The 17,944-nt window shown below is 39.4% G+C and overlaps 1 protein-coding gene across 1 annotated transcript in view; it reads left to right on the top strand.

The window, feature by feature from the left end:
- The window catches only part of DMGDH (dimethylglycine dehydrogenase), a 75,145-nt gene that overhangs the window by 41,831 nt on the left and 15,370 nt on the right, over nt 1-17,944 (top strand). Inside the window, exon 14 of the mRNA XM_004613214.2 lies at nt 746-805. Coding sequence (XP_004613271.1) covers nt 746-805 — 60 coding nt within the window. The remainder of the gene's footprint in view (nt 1-745; nt 806-17,944) is intronic.

The following is a 17,944-nucleotide window of genomic DNA, read 5'->3' as shown; positions in this document are numbered from 1 at the left end:
TTGAATATGGCTGTCTTCTTGTGTTGTTTAGGGTCTCCATGGTGTCTTGGGGATGAAAACCAGGCCCCCTGCTTGCAAAAAGCATGGGACTCTCACTCTGGCCCAAGTTTGGCTGAATTTTTATTGGGTCCTCTCAGAGAAAAGAGAAGAATAACAACAAAATAAATGAACAAACACTACCTACTCTAGGTCTAATCCTATATAGTAGCTTTCACTCTGACTTGAAGTATATCGTAACTTTTCATCTCTTTAGATTTGAAAAGATTTAGATTCAACCTCTATTTTTGTCCTTTTCTCTTTCCTGAACTCTTGAAAGCCATCTCTGACATCTGCATTGTCTTCTATATAATTCTTAGCTACGTATAGGTTACATAAAATACATAATAATTTTCATGTACAATTATGTTAAAGTATTACATAAAAACAGATGATTGTTTTGTTTCTTGAAGGAACATTATGTCATGATCATTGTCAGATGTTTATTATACTAAAAGAGCCATGGAAACAAACTGGGAATTTTATTTTTTAATTTGCCATTTAGCAAACAGTCATAGTAGAAAGGCTACATTTGAATTTTAGTTGAAAAAAAATGCCTTTGGGGCCAGTCTATCATCTTTCCTTTTCAGAATATTTTCTTATTCAAAATCAAAATGTATGTTCTTATCTATGAAAATAACGCATGAAAGTGATATGACTAAAATAATTTGCACTCATGGAAGATGTAAAATGTGTGCTTGCCTTTTAGATGAACTGTGATACAAACCCACTGGAAGCCGGGCTAGACTATTTTGTGAAATTAAATAAGGTATGTTGACATTCCTAAAGTGCACTTGAAATACGTCTTCAAATGATCATGCTATCTGTTGAGAATCTTGTTTTAAAAATGTAGCCAAGTGTGATGTAGAACAAAGGAGCTGAACATAAATTTGAAGTGTTGCTCAAGTGCTGCGTCATACAAAGCTTTTGTCAAAACGTGATACCGGTTTAAACTAAGACAGCGTGCTTGTGGGTATAAGAGAGCAGAGTGGAGCAATTTTAAGACTAAATCTACATTTGAACATAACAATGAGTAAAACTAAGGTGCCAGCCAACTTTCTTATACCTCTCAGGGATTTGTGAAGTCACACATGAGCTCATCAGCATAGCACCTTCACTGGGTGGATCCTCCCGAGCTGCTCTGTCTGTCTCAGCAGATCTGTTCATCGGCTTCCCAAGCAGGGTTTAGGATACCCGCCTGCGATTCTCGGTTATCCTGTCATCAATCTAGCGCAAGGGTCCATAGACGTAATGCTGCTCGAGCTCTTGGTACTGGAGACACCTCTCAGGCTGGGCACAGGTGATGCCTGGGTGGGGTGGGGTGGTGCCAGGAATTGAACCCATCTAAGTCATTGGCTGCATGTGTCCTAACTCCTGTACTATCGCCAAGCCCTACTTCTTAAGCGTGTATATGCAACATCTGTTTATGAACCAACATTCCTTCTCTTTCCTATACCTGAAATTGGTGCTCATCCACAGACCAGTCGTTGAAGACCACTGGTAAAAACAGTAACAACCAAACTCAGTTTGAATGTTAAGAGATAGTAATCTTTATCTTCAGCTTAAAATGGGTCTTAACCTACAAGCCAATTGATAATAACATTCCGAAGGGAACCCCTACACTAGTGGCTCTCAAAGTAAGATCCTCAATTCATAAGTAGCATCACCCCAGAACTTGTTAGAAATGAAAATTCTCCAGTTCCAGCCAGATTTATTAAATCTCTGAGAACTTAGCCAAGACATCTGTTTTAATAAGCTGCGGGGGATTGTGACACATCTAAAGTTTGTGAAGTACTATACCACCCCACACCATTATTAAGGGAAAGTATATTGTGAACCAGTTTTTACAGCCTTTTTCATCTGTCCTGCTAATATAAATAAGCAGATCCCAGTGTTATGGAGGAATGTTTGGGTCCCTCCAAAATTCCTGTGTTGAAACCCTAACTCCCATGTGATGGGTTCTGGAGAGTGGCTTTGGAGAGCTAAGGGGTGGTAACTGGATTTGGATGAGGATGGGCCCTATGGTGTGACTGAAGCTATTATGGAAAGAAGTGGTAGTCTCTTTCCATTGTGTCAGGACTTGGAGAAGGTGGTCATTTGAAAGCCAAGGAGAAGGCACCAACAGGGATCCAAAGTGGTCAGAACTATGACCTTGGTCTTCAGAGCCTCCACAACTGTGAGAAATAAGTTCTTGTTGCTTCAGTCCTCCAGCCTGTGAGTCCGTTTTGACTCAGGCCCCTTTTGCACCATGCCTCAGTTACTACAGTTAGTTATAATATTGTGGAGTAGCTGCTTTGGGTCTCTCTTATGTTGTTCCACAGCTAAATTGTCTTGATACCAGTGATGATAAGCCAAAGCGAAGGGCTGTTTTCCCATGCTAAAGAAATATGTGGACACATGTATGTGAGTCAGGCTAAGAAAACTAATGCCCACTCAGAGAAGCGATCACCAACTACATTGTAGTCGAAGGCCATGTGGGGGAAGGGAGTTGCGGGCTGAATGAGGGCTAGAGACTGAGCACAGCGGCCACTCAACACCTTTATTGCAAACCACAACAGCTAATTAGAGAGAGAAAACAGAAGGGAATGCCTTGCCACAGTGGCAGGGTGGGGTGGGGGGGAGATGGGATTGGGGAGGGTGGGAGGGACACTGGGTTTACGGGTGGTGGAGAATGGGCACTGGTGAAGGGATGGGTTCCCAAACTTTGTATGAGGGAAGTATAAGCACAAAAGTGTATAAATCTGTAACTGTACCCTCACGGTGATTCTCTAATTAAAAATAAATAAATTTAAAAAAAAAAAAGAAAACTAATGCCCTGCATCCATTCTCAAACTGAAACAAAGATATGAGCATAAACAGGTACATTTAGAGTATTCAATTTTAGGAAAAAGAACCTTCTCGGGGTCTTAAAGGGACTATCGTGCTGTACATTTTCCCCATGACTTTTATTTTTATGATGTGCCATCTGCTTCCAGACCAGAGAAAGCAGGTGCTTGGAACTTGGGCAGTCCCGAGCAGCAGATTGCTTCTTCTGACAGCAGAAGTTTCTTTTGAACTGTTTGAAACAAGGTTGGAATAAGGTTCCTGACTCTTGTAAGCAGTAAAGTTCTGTTGTTGGTCATCACTAGGTAAATTAAGCGATTCTTCTGACTCTTTGATTTTAGTGTTTGGGTATTATTTCTTGGATAAATGACAGAGATAAATTATCTTTTTATGTTGAAATTTTATTTTTTAAAACTCCCTTTATGATTAAAAGCAGCTGTGTATTGTAGCGTTTTTTCTTTTGTAACCAAAGCTCACTTTAATATCATTCAATAATTCATTTTAATTTAGAGTATGTTTTATGATTTCTGAACTATTGGTTCTCATTTCGAGGCCACAGATTTCATTTCTAATATCTCACCAAGTGAAGGTCTGTGTCACCAGCAAAATTGGAGGCCCAGTGCTAGTTCAACCCAAGTGATGCTGGCTAATCTCTAAACCAGATGAGGAGGTGGGATTGACTTTATTAGGTCTAATTTGGTGCTTTCACCGCTTTATCTTGGTTTTGTCACAGTCTAAAATGTGGAACAGGTTTCAGGAAAAAAGTACTTAATAGTTTTTTTTTTAAAGAAAAAAAGGAAGAAAGAAAGAAAAAAATAAAAGACCAGTGCCACCCACGTTCATGTCTTTGGAGTATTGATGCTCTAGGAAAACCAAAGCAGCAGCGAATTACAGAGGAATATTTCTAGCCATTACCAATAAAAACAAAATATCTTGAAAAGTCCTGATCTTTTTACAGCTGTTTTTAATCAATCCTTGCCTTTCCTTCCCGTTGAAACAGATGCGTGGCAAACTCTGTGCTGCGTACGCATTGATACTGTGGTAATGTGCGCCACGGAGAGGCACGTGACTGTGCTAGCAGATCCCTGAACACGCCCAGCACCATCACCTTCACCTTGTTCGCAGATGAGCTGGCTGCAACACGGTGCCGTGTTGTGACCCCAGTGCGGTCATCTTCATGAGTCCAGCTTGAACTCTGCTCTCCCAGAAGTAAAGGCTCCCAAACTTACTTGACTTACTTCCCCCCCTCCTTTTTTTTAAGGCTTTGCACAAGGGTTACTCCTGGCTTAGCACTCAGGAATTACTCTTGTCAGTGCTCTCGGGGACCATACGGGATGCTTGGAGTCGAACCCCGGTCGGCCCTGTGCAAGGCAAACGCCATACCCGCTGTGCTATCGCTCCAGCCCCCTCCCCCATCCCTTTATAGAAGGAAGGTGGAGGGGCGAGGGGTGGGGGGCGGGGGGGTACTAAAACAACAAAACCTCTGCTTCTGCCTGCATACAAGTGAGCAAACAGAAACCGCCACCCCAGGTGCACCAGCGCCCTCCAGAGGGCGGTATGACCACTTGGAAAGGACTGCGGAAAAGCTTCCTTAAGAGTCTCTCTTCCAAGCAGTCCTTTCCCCAGTGGGATTCTCAGCCTTGAGGAAAAACTCTGGTGACAAGTGTCACTGAATTTGCTCTGCATGTAGCTGACCCCAGTTCCTTCCTTGGCACCACATTTTACCACTGCCAGGAGTGATCCCTGAACGTTCCTGGGTGAACCCGCCCTCCCAAAAGAATTTGCAAGGACTATATTTGATTAATTGATCACTCCCACAGTCATGTTTTTATTATGGCAAGTTTTGTGATTTGGGAGAGTGTCCGGCTAGCAGCTTTTCTCATTTTAAGAAAAAAAATGAGTTGGTGGGGAGACAAAAGTCTCATGTGTTCTAGTCAAAACTGCAACAAAAGTAAGGAAAAGACAAATAGTCTTATAATGAGAGGTGGCAGCGGAAGGATGAACATTCTCGATTTGACTTTCTTTAAACCGTGATTCCCATGTGACATTGGCTGATGGGAAGAAATACACCCGTGTGCATATATTCATCTAGTCACCGGCTTTTCAAACTTCCACATTTTCCACCTCTTTCCACCAGATAAATTTTCATGTGACCCTGAGTGGATAGATCTGTAAAATAAGTATGTACACCAAACATTTGCTGATAACAAAACATAAAGAAATTTGTTTTAAAGCAAATTTTTATTTTATTTTTGTTTTTTGGTTGGGAGCACCCTGGGAATTCTCCCGGGTTACCCAGGGTTCTGTGCTCAGGAACCCATTTTGGCTGTGCTGGGGAGATCATACAGGATGCTGGGGATCAAACCTGGGTTGGCTGTGTGCAAGGCAAGTGCCTTACTCTCTGGACTGTTGCTCCGGCCCCTTAAAGCAAATTTTTTGAAACTGTGGTCTATGACCCACAGTTTAAGAAGCTATAATCTAGCCAGCATTCTATTGTGTATCGATACCACAATTTCCTTATGTGCTCATCTGTTATTGGATATTTTGGTCATGTAATAATGATTCAATGAATATAGGTATGCATATGTCTTTTTTGGTTTAGTGTTTTTGTGTTCTTGGGGTAGATATCCAGGAGTAGAACTGCAAGGTCGTATGGATGTTGTGTTCATATGTTTTGATAAATCTCCAAACCATTTTTCCATTGAGGTTTAATCATGCAACAGTCCCACCAATAGTAAATGAGTTTCTTTTTTTGCACATTCCCACCAGTACTGGTTGTTTCCAGAGTTGAAGCCTTACAATCTGGGGTGAATTCTGAAACTTTAGTTCAGCTGGATAGAGATTATTCACAACAGTGGCACCTGTGGGGAGTGAGCATGTGGCCTGATGGTGAATCAGAGTAGATAGGTGAAAATGCTGTTACAATAATATATATATATATATATAGTTACATTTTTTCAACTAACTCACTTGACCTGAAACAATTTATGGCATCATTAAAACTCTAAATTTTAATTTGAATTACCATAAATTTACTTTTTTTTTTTTGCTTTTTGGGTCACACCCAGCAATGCACAGGGGTTACTTCTGACTCTGCACTCAGGAATTACCCCTGGTGGTGCTCAGGGGACCATATGGAATGCTGGGAATCAAACCTGGGTTGGTCACGTGCAAGGCAAACGCCCTACCCACTGTGCTATCTCTCCAGCCCAATAAATTTTCTCTTTTAATGTTTATTTTTATTAAGTTGTTCACAAAAATTTGTTACATTCACTGTTCCAACATTAATCCCATCACCATTATACGTTTCCACCACCATTATTTCAAAATTTCCCACCACCATCCAAGCCTGCCCCAAAGGCAGATCTTAAAAAATTTATTTTATATTACCTGTTATAAATAATCCTTTAAAAATTATTCAAAAAAGTTTCCTCAGAGGAAGATATATGAAGATTGTTGTGTCTCACCCTGGAGACATTAAACCCTTGTATAAGAGATTACTAACATGTTGTTTACAATGTTGAGCCTTCTGTGCTAATATATTTTTTTTCTGATCGAGGTTGGTTGTCTTCTACTTTACACTTCATCAAATGTGGTGTGCTACTCCTGCTAGAGCAGTTGCTTAGAGAATGAGATGTTGCTCCAGGAATTCTAAAATTTTAAATAGGTTGATAGAGCTGGGGTTAAATTTTTAACTGAATGGTGACTTTGGGGTCTAGAGGCATCTGTGCAACTTGTTGATCTCTTCCAAGATTTATTTGTGAGTCTCTGAATCATGGCCATTAATGAGCTTATATGGCATGAGAGACAGTTCATGAGTGTAACTGCCAGGCTCCCAGAAGAACAGAGAGATGTGGAGAGGTTGCCCATTCCCGACTCCATGAGAGCCTGGAGATTTCTATCACAAATCCAGCATACCTGGTTTTTTCATCAGATTCGTTCTCATGCATCAGCTTGTTCTGAGTGGAATCACCATAATTTATAATATGGTTGATGATAGGGTTTCATGCATCTAAGGGTCTAACTTCGCACCTTCCACCAGAATCTATGCACTTCCCCGCACCATTGTCTCAGGTCCCACCCACCAATCCTCAGTTGAGTTCTCAAATTCTGTTGCATGTGATCATTCTTACTGGCATATTTTCCTTTACTTTGGAAGGAAAAATTAGTGGCTTTAAAAAGAAGTCAAAAAGGGGATATATTAAGAGCAAAAGGAAAATCAGCTGTCTTAGGATGGAGTCATGCTATTCTTGTAATTTTCCTCTTGGAATGACTGAATCCTTGTCCATTTTGAAGAACCCCTGCCAAGATCTATGGAGAATCAAGAATTAAGAGTAATGTATTTGAATATACCAGAGGAATACTGTTTTGTTTTGTTTTATTTCCATAAGTTCTCTCCCTCTCTCTGTTTTTTCCCTTTCTTGGCTTCTGGTCAGTAGAAGCAAAATAAAATGTGTTATAGATTAACCACAGTTGGAAGACAGTGTTGATTCTAAGAAATACAGGATCTCTCTTTGAGGAAAGACTGTTTAAAGCTAAACAAAGACAATGTTGACTCTAGAAAATACAGGATCTCTCTTAAAGAAAGATTATTTAAAACAAAACAAATAGTAAGAAGAGCCAGCATTACCACCAAGCCTACTATATCCTAGGCATTCAGTAAATGTTAGCATTATGAAAACATCAAAGTGGGAATAAATCATTGTCAGACAGCACATTAGAAAGGAATGCATGCTGGAGTGCAGTGTTTCCCAAAGTGGGGGATACTATTCCCCCTCCAGAGGGTGCTGGAAGGATTGGGGAGGGGAGTATTCTCTGGTGTAGGAGGTCTAGAGTTGCTTTCTATTTGCTCGCTTAAAAAATTAGATATCTGGGGCAGTGGAAATGAATAATTATTTTTTTCTTAAAAGAGGGTGGTAGAGGGTGAGTTTGGAAAACTCTGTTCTAGTGGCAAGAGTTCTGGATGTTTTAGGTAAATAGTATTGGGGTTTATGGGAATTATGGAAGCAGAAAATTTTCAGTGACTCAATCTTGGCTGCACATTAGAATCTGGGGCAGAATTCTTTTAAGTGATAGAAAGTGCTTTTAAAAATTCTTGTGGCTCTGAAAAGTCCCTGATTGAGTAAAAGAAGCTGTGGAGTAAGAACTCAGACAACAGTACATACACATACTAGCACGTGTGTGTGTGTGTGTGTGTGTCTGTCTGTCTGTCTGTCTGTGTGTCACAGTTGATTCAGAAACGCTCAGAAATGATTGTCTTAAAGCAGTGATTTTCAGTGGACTATACATTACTGTCTTGAAGAACTGAGGACTTACCTGAAGTGTGTGTATTTTGTTTAATTTCGAAAATCTCAGTGTTCTCCATGATCACTGTCAAGTTGATCAATACATCAAGGAATCTATTAGAAACACAAGTTATTGGGCACCATCCCAGACTCCCCAAACCAGTAGCCTGGGCTGAGGAGTAGAGAATAGTTTGTTTTGACAAGTTTTTCTGGTGACTCTGATGCTTTTGTGGGTTGGAGAACATGAACCATCTGGGTCAAATCTGTGAGTAAGGTCTGTAATTAGGGGTCTTATTATTTAGTTGTGATTGAGTACATTGTGAAACATTATTTTTTGATCTTTTAACCTAAGGTCTACTGTGGTATCTGAATAGATGGTGAAGTAAAAAATAATGGGTGAAGTAGTCTGAGTAGGATGTTGTGGCATCAGTAGTCAGTAGACAGAGAATAGATGTATGACCTATATTCTGCTCTATATCCTTTTTAAAAATTATTTGTTCAGGGGGCCGGAGCGATAGCACAGCAGGTAGGGCATTTGCCTTGCATGCGGCCGACCCTGGTTCAATCCCCAGCGTCCCATATGGTCCCCCAAGCACCGCAGGAGTAATTCCTGAGTGCAAAGCCAGGAGTAACCCCTGAGCATTGTTGGGTGTGACCCAAAAAGCAAAAAAAAGAAATTATTCGTTCATATATTTGTTTATAATAATGCTGACACTCATGTTCCTGGTGTGCTTTTTCTTTTGTGAGGGAATAGAAAATGGATTTTTTTCCTGGTTACCAAATTTGAGCTGTGTGACCTCAGGAAAGCCATTTAACTTCATTTTTCACCTGAGACTGCTAATTTGTAATATGAGGGCACCGTGCCTTGTCTAAATTTGTATGAATTGAAATCCCATCCAACAGAGTTGTTGAAAACACTTGTGTTATCTATATGAGTTGTATAATTGTGTCCTTTAAAGGAAACCATCTTTATTCTCTCACCTGTTTCTACTGCTGAATGATAAAGAAAGAGAAAGGAAAAGAAAAAGGGAAGTAAAATCTAGACTGAACTTTGCTAGATTATTTCTAAAACATGTCAGAGCAAATTAAGCTGGTAACTGTGGAAGCATTATTCTCCCATATATCCAATTTCTTTTATGAAATAGACTCAGTTTCCACCCTAAAAACTGTTTAGATGACTGCTTTAAAACTTGGAAGTTTAGGAAAGCAAGTGTCTAGGAATAAATCAACAGAATTTTTTATTGTTTTTGGTTTATTTTTAACTTTTTCCTTTTAGTATTTTTTTCAGGTGGGACACTCTTGGTGGTATAAGGGGCTACTCCCATCCTTGTGTTTTTAGGTTCTTAAGACAGTGCTAAAAGGGCCATGTGATGCTGGAGATCGAACCCAGGCCTCCTGCATGCAAGGATTGAACTCAGTCTATTAAGCTAATTTTCTGACTATTATTATTAGCTTTGGGGGTCACACTTTGTGGTGCTCAGGATATATTCCTGGCTCTACTCTCAGGAATTGCTCTTGGTGGGGCTTAAGGACTATAATGGGAGCCAGGGAGTAAACCTGGGTCAGCTGAGTGCAAGGCAAGCACCCTACCTACTGTACTTTCTCTCCAGTCTTCAAATGGTATATTTTAAATGTGCAATTTGGTAGGTTTTAATGCAGAAAACACTGTGGAACCATAACTGCAATTAAGATGGTGGGAATACAAGTAGACACCGCAGAGGAGGACAGGGTGCTGAAAGAAAATATAAGGGAAATGTATGATATTCTCTCATAACGGTACTGTAAACCAAAGCACCTAACAAAAACAAAAACAAAAAGACAAAAAAACCTGTCTCCCTTAGAGGCAGGTGGAGGGAAGTGGGCACTGGTGAAGAAGTTGGTGTTGGAACATTGTATGCCTGAATCTCAATCGTGAATTACCTTGTAATTATTGAGTTATTTGTGACTCAATAAAAGAAATTAAAAGAAAAAAAAGAATGTTGAGCATAAGCCTTATCCCTAGTTGTTCTTGCTCCTTTTGCCTTCCCAACCTCCATCTTCATCTTGCTCTAAAGCAATCACTTAACTGCATTCAGTCAACACAGATTGCTTTGCATTTTCCAGAGCTTCTTATAAATGGAATCACGTGTTTTATACTTTTGTTTTGGAGAGCCTAGATTCTTTCGCTTAGCACAATTGGTTTGAGATTCACACTTGGGGTTTTCTGTTACAATCATATAGTCTTACACTAATCACTTTATATAGAGAGAGATGCTACAGTTTGTCTGAATGTACGCTTGTAGAGCTACTATACAAAGTTGTACAGAAATGGGTGTGAATGTCCTGTCCAAGTATTTATATGGGCCTTTGTTTCCTTTTCTCTGGGATAAATACCAAGTTGTAAAACAGCCTCTTTATGGTTTAACTTCTCCGAGTCAATCCTTGAACTTTTATTTTAAGAAATGAACAGGATGGGCCTGGATCGATAGTACAACAGGTAGGGCTTTTGCCTTGCACACAGCTGACCAGGGTTCGATTCCCAGCATCCCATATGGTCCCCTGAGCACCGCCAGTAGTAATTCCTGAGTGCAATGCCAGGAGTAACCCTTGTGCATCACCGAGTGTGACCCAAAAAAGCCAAAAAAAATAAAATGAACAGGACTATATTTTTATTTTTGCAACAATTTGCTGTTGAACATCCTTTTCTTTAATTGAGGTAATGTGGTTTCACTGCAGCATTAAAGTTTATGTTTCAGGCATATGCTGTTACTGCAGCACACTGGCGGGCCCGTATCCACCCCCCCCCCATTGCTGTCCCTGGATTCCTTCTCATCTGACTCCTTCCTTCCTACCATCCACCCAACTCATCTTGGTAAACATAGCTCTGTTGGCAGAGTCTGAGGTTTCTTTTAATAGGATATTGTCGCTCCCTTGCTTTGTTTCTTGATTTCCCACCTGAGTGGAATTATTCATTATTTGTCTTTCTCTTTTTGACTTATTTCACTTAACATGACCCCTTCTAGCTCAATGTCTTTCTATTCACATGTCTACCATTCCTATCTCTTGTGAAGTATCTGATCAAGTCATTTTATTCATGATTAATAGGGTTGGTTTTGTTCTTCTTTGAAATTTGGAACTTATTATGCACTCTAAGTACAAATTTTTATCAGATGTATGCTTTACAAGTATTTCTTCCCCTGACTATTTGCTGTCTTTTCATGTCTTTTTTTAAAAATATTTTTTAAGCAAATTTTTTTTTGAGTCACATGAATCACAAAGTTATTCATGATTGAGTTTCAGGTTTGCATGTGTCTTAATAGTAGCTTTCAAAGAACAGAAGTTTAATTTTTGTTTCTGTTAGTTTAATTTTGGTTTGGTTTTTGGGCCACACCCAGCAGTAGTGCTCAGTGATTTCTCCTGGCTCTTTTCTCAGGGGTCGTTCTTGGCATGGCTCAGGAAGTTATATAGGGTGCCAGAGACTGAACCCTGAACTGTCATGTGCAAGGCAAGAGCTTTATCCACTGGAAGTTTGCCTCTTGGAAGTTTAAGTTTTGAATCTTGAAAATCATCATCAATTTCCTTTCCTATGGTTCCTGCTTTTGATATTGTATTTGAAATCCGCGTCAAATCTCAAATTATAAAATTTCTGCCATATTTTCTTCTAGAATTAAAAAAAAGGCTTCTAGTTCATTTTGAGTTAATTTTTGCATGTGGTGAGAGACACTGATGAAATTAATTGTACTTTTTTTAGCACATGCTCAATTATGTCTTTGCCACATTGTTGAAAGACTATAAACTCTGAACAACATTCTCATTGTCCCTTTGTCAAGAATCAGTTTTGTTTCTGTACTCTATTGAGTTCTATTGATTGTTTTTTTTTTGTAATACTAATACCACATTTTTTTGATTACTGTCGCTTAAATAAAATTAAGAATAGACCTGCAACCTTATTCTTTTTCAATGTTACTCTGGCTATTCTAATCCTTTCGAATTTTCTCAAATTTTATAATCAGCTTGCAATTCATACAAAAAGTCTGCTAGGATTTCGATTGAAATTGCATTCTGTCTATAAGTCAAGTCAGTCTTATGATTCATGAACAAGGAATCTCTCTCTATGTAATATTTAATTACAAATATTTTTCTTGTAGCTTACAGGCCTGTGCTTACCTTTTTGTAAGTTTAGCTTTAAGTATTTTGCATTTTGATTGTATTGTAAATGGTATTTTAAATTTCAATTTACCATTGTTTATTGTTAGTATGTAGAAAATATTCATTTCCCATTTTTTGGTCCCATTGCTAAATTAAGTCAGCAGTTCTTATACTTCTTGTATATTTTGTCATACTTTCTACATGTTGTGTAAAAGTAAAAATTTTCTTTGTCTTTCCTAAACTAGATGCATCTCCCCCATCAACACCCCTGTGTTTCTTCTTAACTGTTTTATTATTTGGAAAGCTGATGACTAAACTTTCAGTAAAGTTGATTCGAAGTGCCAAGAGCAGATATTTCTTATGGAGGAGAGAATGGGACCATAACTAGCTGTTCTCAGGGCTTATTCCTGCCTCTGTTCTTAGGGATCACTCCTGGCAGTGCTCTGGGGACCAAATGAGGTTCTGGGGATTGAGTCAGAGTTGATTATGTGCAAAGTAAGCACCTTAGCCCTGTACTATTTCTCTGGTCCAAGAGAGAGCAGAAATCTTATTGTTGTTATTCCTCATCAAAAGTAGAAAATATATCAGTCTTATATTATTAAGAATAACGCTAGATGTAGGGTTTTTTTAATAAATGCTCTGTTGAACTATGGGAATACATAAATTACCACGACCTAAGAAGATCGAGTCCAAGTACAGAAGCAGGCATATCCATGGAAATTAATGCTGAGGTTTGTCAAGGGAAAGTTATACGGAAGAGTCTTGACACCAGAGATAATGGACAGCTCTTAGAATCAAGAGAAGATCCAAAGCCATCTATCTCATAAGAGTCATATTGCCCTCATGGAAAGAATGTCTCTTTTTAATATCCAACTGAGAAAGGGATTATATAAACATTCTGATGCAAAGCCTCATAGAGATGTCATGGTTTTATTTGTCCTACCCAAAATTAATGATTATGTTTGTATTTTATGGGTACCTGAGTGTTTCCATTGCTGTTACAAAATATGCTGGCTTCATTCCTGGAATAAAGTTACCATTGGGCATGGGCTTGTTTTGCTTGCAAGGAAAATGGAGTGCCTTCTGTATAGGTGGCACTCCTGTATAGGTTCTTTATAGGTGGAGGACATTCTTTCTATAAATAGCATGGAATATTTAAAAATATAATTGGGAATATAAGATTTTGGTAAATGATTTTTGTTTGTGTCTACTGAAATAGACATGATTTTTGTTTTTGCTTTGTTATATGGCAAATTATAATGATTACTTTTTAAATATTAAACCAGTTTTTGTAGGGGTCTCCCAAATAACCCTCGGGGCCCCAAGGCCATTCATGGTGGTACTCAGCCAACTTGATCAGATGGTTCAGTGCTCTGGCTGGGCACTGTGATGTTGCTCAGACCCAGCTGACTTGGGAACACTAGGGACACTCAGCAGTGCTCTGCAGAACATGTGCTCCTGGGATTGATTGAACATGGGCCATGCATCCGCAAACCTTAGGCTCCAGCCTGTTATACTCTCTCCCTGGTTCCCCAGTTTTTAATCTGGGGGACAAATCCACTTACTTTTTTTGTATAGGATTTTATTTGACAAAAAGTTTTGGTAGAAACATCCTCTTTAGAGTTAGCGATTATTTTCTTTTTCCTCTTAAATAGAATGTGAGCTTTTAAAGTGCAAGTCTGGTAATTAAAAATAGTTGTTTTGCTTACCATTATCTCCTTAATTTCAAGCTCAGGCCTAGCACATAACAGACATCTTACAGCTTGTTTTGAAAGCAGTTTCACGCACAGATACTGGAGATATGCTGGTTATGAAAGATTTTTATCTGCCAGGCTAAGGGGATATGAAGTGTTTACTAAAGACTTTTGAGAAGGAACACTTAACCTGTTTGTAGTAGTTTTGATCACAAAAATTCTAGATGGATAGTTTTCTTTTGAATAGTGTAGGGCTGATAACAAAAACTATGTGGAAATGTTACTGACAAGTGAATAATAACAGACTTGAAGTTTCTTAACTAACTAATAGTATTTGGTAATAAAGAGATATTGACCTTATGGTTTTTCTAAACTTCTCTAGTTATAAAGTTTTGCCTGGTGAGAAAGGAAGAGAGCATTGAGGAGCCGGGGTTTGTCCTTCAGGAATGCCCTTAAGTTCAGGTCTTGATTTTCTTGTTTGAAAAGTGAGGTTGTGCTATGTTTCCTGCCTGGTTGAAAACTGTGATTCTGGCTAGCAGTGTTGTTGAATAGTATTTGCCTTTCATGTGTAAATCTCTTGTTTTGATCTTTGGCACCACCAAGCAACAAACAAACCAGGGATTGAAAAGCTTGCATTCACATAGACCATGGGTTAGTAATGGTGACATAGTTTACAAAGAAATCCTCATGGGGATTGCCCTATTTTGTTTTATTGGGCTGGAGCAATATAACAGTGGGTAGGGCATTTGCCTTGCATGCGGCTGACCTGGGTTTGATTCCTTCGCCTTTCTTGGAGAATCCGACAAGCTACCGAGAGTATCTCGCCCACATGGCAGAGCCTGGCAAGCTACCCGTGGCATATTCGATATGCCAAAAACAGTAACAAGTCTCAAAATGGAGATGTCACTAGTGCCCGATTGAGCAAATCGATAAGCAACGGGATGACAGTGACAGTATAAGTTTGAGATATTTTCTATGTTGGCTTGATATATTTATTTACTAATAATTTGATTTGGACTGGAGCAATAACACAGCGGGTAGGGAGTTTGCCTTGTATGTGGCTGACCCAAGTTCAATTCCTCCATCCCTCTCAGAGAGCCCAGCAAGCTACAGAGAGTATCTCGCCTGCATGGCAGAGCCTGGCAAGCTACCCATGGCATATTCAATATGCCAAAAACACTAACAACAAGTCTCACAATGAGACATTACTGGTGCCCGCTCAAGCAAATTGATGAACAATGAGACGACAGTGCTACAGTGCTACAGTTTGATTACCACCTTAGCTTTTGCTAACACCATCACAGTACATAATTATCATTTTATTGTGGTGTGACTAATTGAGATCTACTCTTCTTTGCAACTTTGAATTTTATGGTCTAATATTTTGACTATCTTCACTATGTTGTATATTTGAGATCGAGAACTATTTATCCCCAACTCAAATTCCCTAAACTCCCTAGAGCCACCATTCTGATTCCACAACAGATGCTGTGCTGATGTCTCAGGTGGTGGGGAAGGGAGGCTGTCTTTCTGGGGACCCAAAGTGTTTCACTGAGGGTTTTTTTGTTTGTTTTGCTTTGTTTTGTTTTAACTTTGGAAACTCTTGGGCTTAAGATTGAAACAAGTTTGGCAAAATAAACAAACAGATAACCACACCCTCCCTAAACCAAACTTGGGACTTCTTTGAATTTTGTGATAGATTTTAATTCCAACTATATGGAACTAAAAAGTCTGAGTAGAATTTCCTCCCAGATCTATGAAAGCCACAACTGTGACTCCCTTCAGAGCCTCTTAACACCACTACAGTCAAATCCAACTTCAGTCAAATCCAACTTCAAGGGCTGGAGCAATAGCACAGCGAGTAGGGCGTTTGCCTTGCACGCGGCCGACCCGGGTTCGAATCCCAGCATCCCATATGGTCCCCTGAGCACCGCCAGGGGTGATTCCTGAGTGCATGAGCCAGGAGTGACCCCTGTGCATCGCCGGGTGTGACCCAAAAAGCAAAAAAAAAAAAAAAATCCAACTTCAACCATACACGTGAGAACTCTCCAGAAGGTCTCTGAAGATCATGACCCCAAATAGAGTACTTAAATTTATTTAATTTCCATTTGCTCTTAAATGAAGATGAGTTTTTATTAGCCATAATAAGAGATGAGTAATTACATTATATTTAAAATCTACTTAATGTTTTCATTCCTGTGATGGTTATATTTAGTCTGTACTACAGGTAGCTGTTTTAATAGCTTTTATTTCTTCATAAAATTAATAAATTTTTAAAAGCCAGCACTATTTTTAAGCCATAGTCTCAATGACCCAGAAATGTATATATTTTTTTAGAGACACGAGCAACTATTTATATAGTTAATTTAGCAGTGACTCATTAAAGAAATGTATTTCTGTTCTCGGGTCATTCTGAAAGCACTAATTTTAATCACAGCATTAACCTTCAGACATTTTCCTCTCTTGTTTGTAATTAATGTCTATGTAAGAGGGTGAAGTGTACAATCTGGGGAGGAAAGCAAGGTAAAATGAGAACAAAGTGTCATCACCCCTCTTCCAATATTCCTGCTTTGGGTCCAGGGTTAATCTGGGAAGAGAGAATTGTCTCAGGGGATAGGTGTCATCTCTTATTTGTGTTTTAAGTAGAGTTTCTTCACTTTTAATTATGTTTTGTGTTGTTTTTTGGTAGGATATTATTTGTATTCCTGTCTGGGGTTGATATTACCAACAAGATCACTTCCTAATCCAAGGACATACAGATACAGATGACAAATTTTATTATTTGTAACCTGCAGGATGTTTTCTAATTCCATCATAGAGTGCAAAAATTATTATTGTACAGTGAATGTCATTCAAAGCAGGCTGAGGCTACCTATAGGTAATTTAGGAAAAACTGTGTTCCAAGTACTTCCGACTGCTGTGCCTTCCTTCTCTTGGTCCAGGCGTTAGGAAGATGGACATGTGAACAAGGGCTAGTACAAGCTCTCAGGTGCTTGCTCTGCTCACCATTAACCCTTTTTTCAATCACCAGTACCACATACGGTCAGCACAAAGCCAGGAGTGAACAAGAGCTTTTCTGGGTGTAGTCCAAGTGAACCAAAAAAAATTGTTTTAAACATAAAAAGATGAATTAAGGCCTGGGAGATAGTGCAGTAGCTCAGGTCCATGCCTAGTATATGCCAGGTCTCGGCTTCATCCCTGCTAGTACCTGCTCTCCCTGGGCATTGCTGGGGTCTGCCCTGGAAGTCCTCACCCACCACCGGGGTAACCTTAGACCCTCAGCACCAAGGCCCTGACTGGAACAGGTGGGGGCCCCCTGGGCCTCTTGAGCATTATTTGGGATTCCAAACAAAATAAATAAAAATATGGGTACAGTCTAGAGTTTCTGATTCATATTGCCTCATAACTGAGTCTCAGTTTTCTTCTCCATAAACTGGACATAAAACCATCTGCTACAGGGGCCTGTACTGAGTAAGTCACGAGTTCATAAAAGTTATAATCTCAGCATAATGCCAGCTATGTGACAAGTACTTAATACATTTCAAGTACCATTCATATTTTTGACAAAATTCTTTTTTTTTTAAATTTATTCTTTTATTGAATCACCATGTGGAAAGTTACAAAGCTTTCGGGTTTAAGTCCCAGTTATACAATGCTCGAACATCCATCCCTTCACCAGTGCACATATTTTACCACCAAGAATCACAGTAAACCTCCCCCCACCCCTCCCACCTCCCCAGCCCCCCAGCCCTCCTGTGTAACTGATACATTTTACTTTACTTTCACTTTACCTTGATTAAATTCAATATTTCAACAAAAAGACCTCACTATTATTATTTGGAGTTTCTCCCCCCTAAAGTCGGACCTGCTGAAAAGGAAGCCTTTGATAATTTGTTTTCCATTGCTAAGAATGAAGAGATATGAAGTCAAGTGGCCGCACTAGCGGCCGCACGATTTTGGATTTCTTCGACAGAATTC

Source organism: Sorex araneus, chromosome 1 (genome assembly GCF_027595985.1).
Source record: "Sorex araneus isolate mSorAra2 chromosome 1, mSorAra2.pri, whole genome shotgun sequence".
Lineage (NCBI taxonomy): Eukaryota > Metazoa > Chordata > Mammalia > Eulipotyphla > Soricidae > Sorex > Sorex araneus.
Note: the sequence above shows the minus strand (reverse complement) of the source record. Positions and strands in the feature narration are given on the sequence as shown.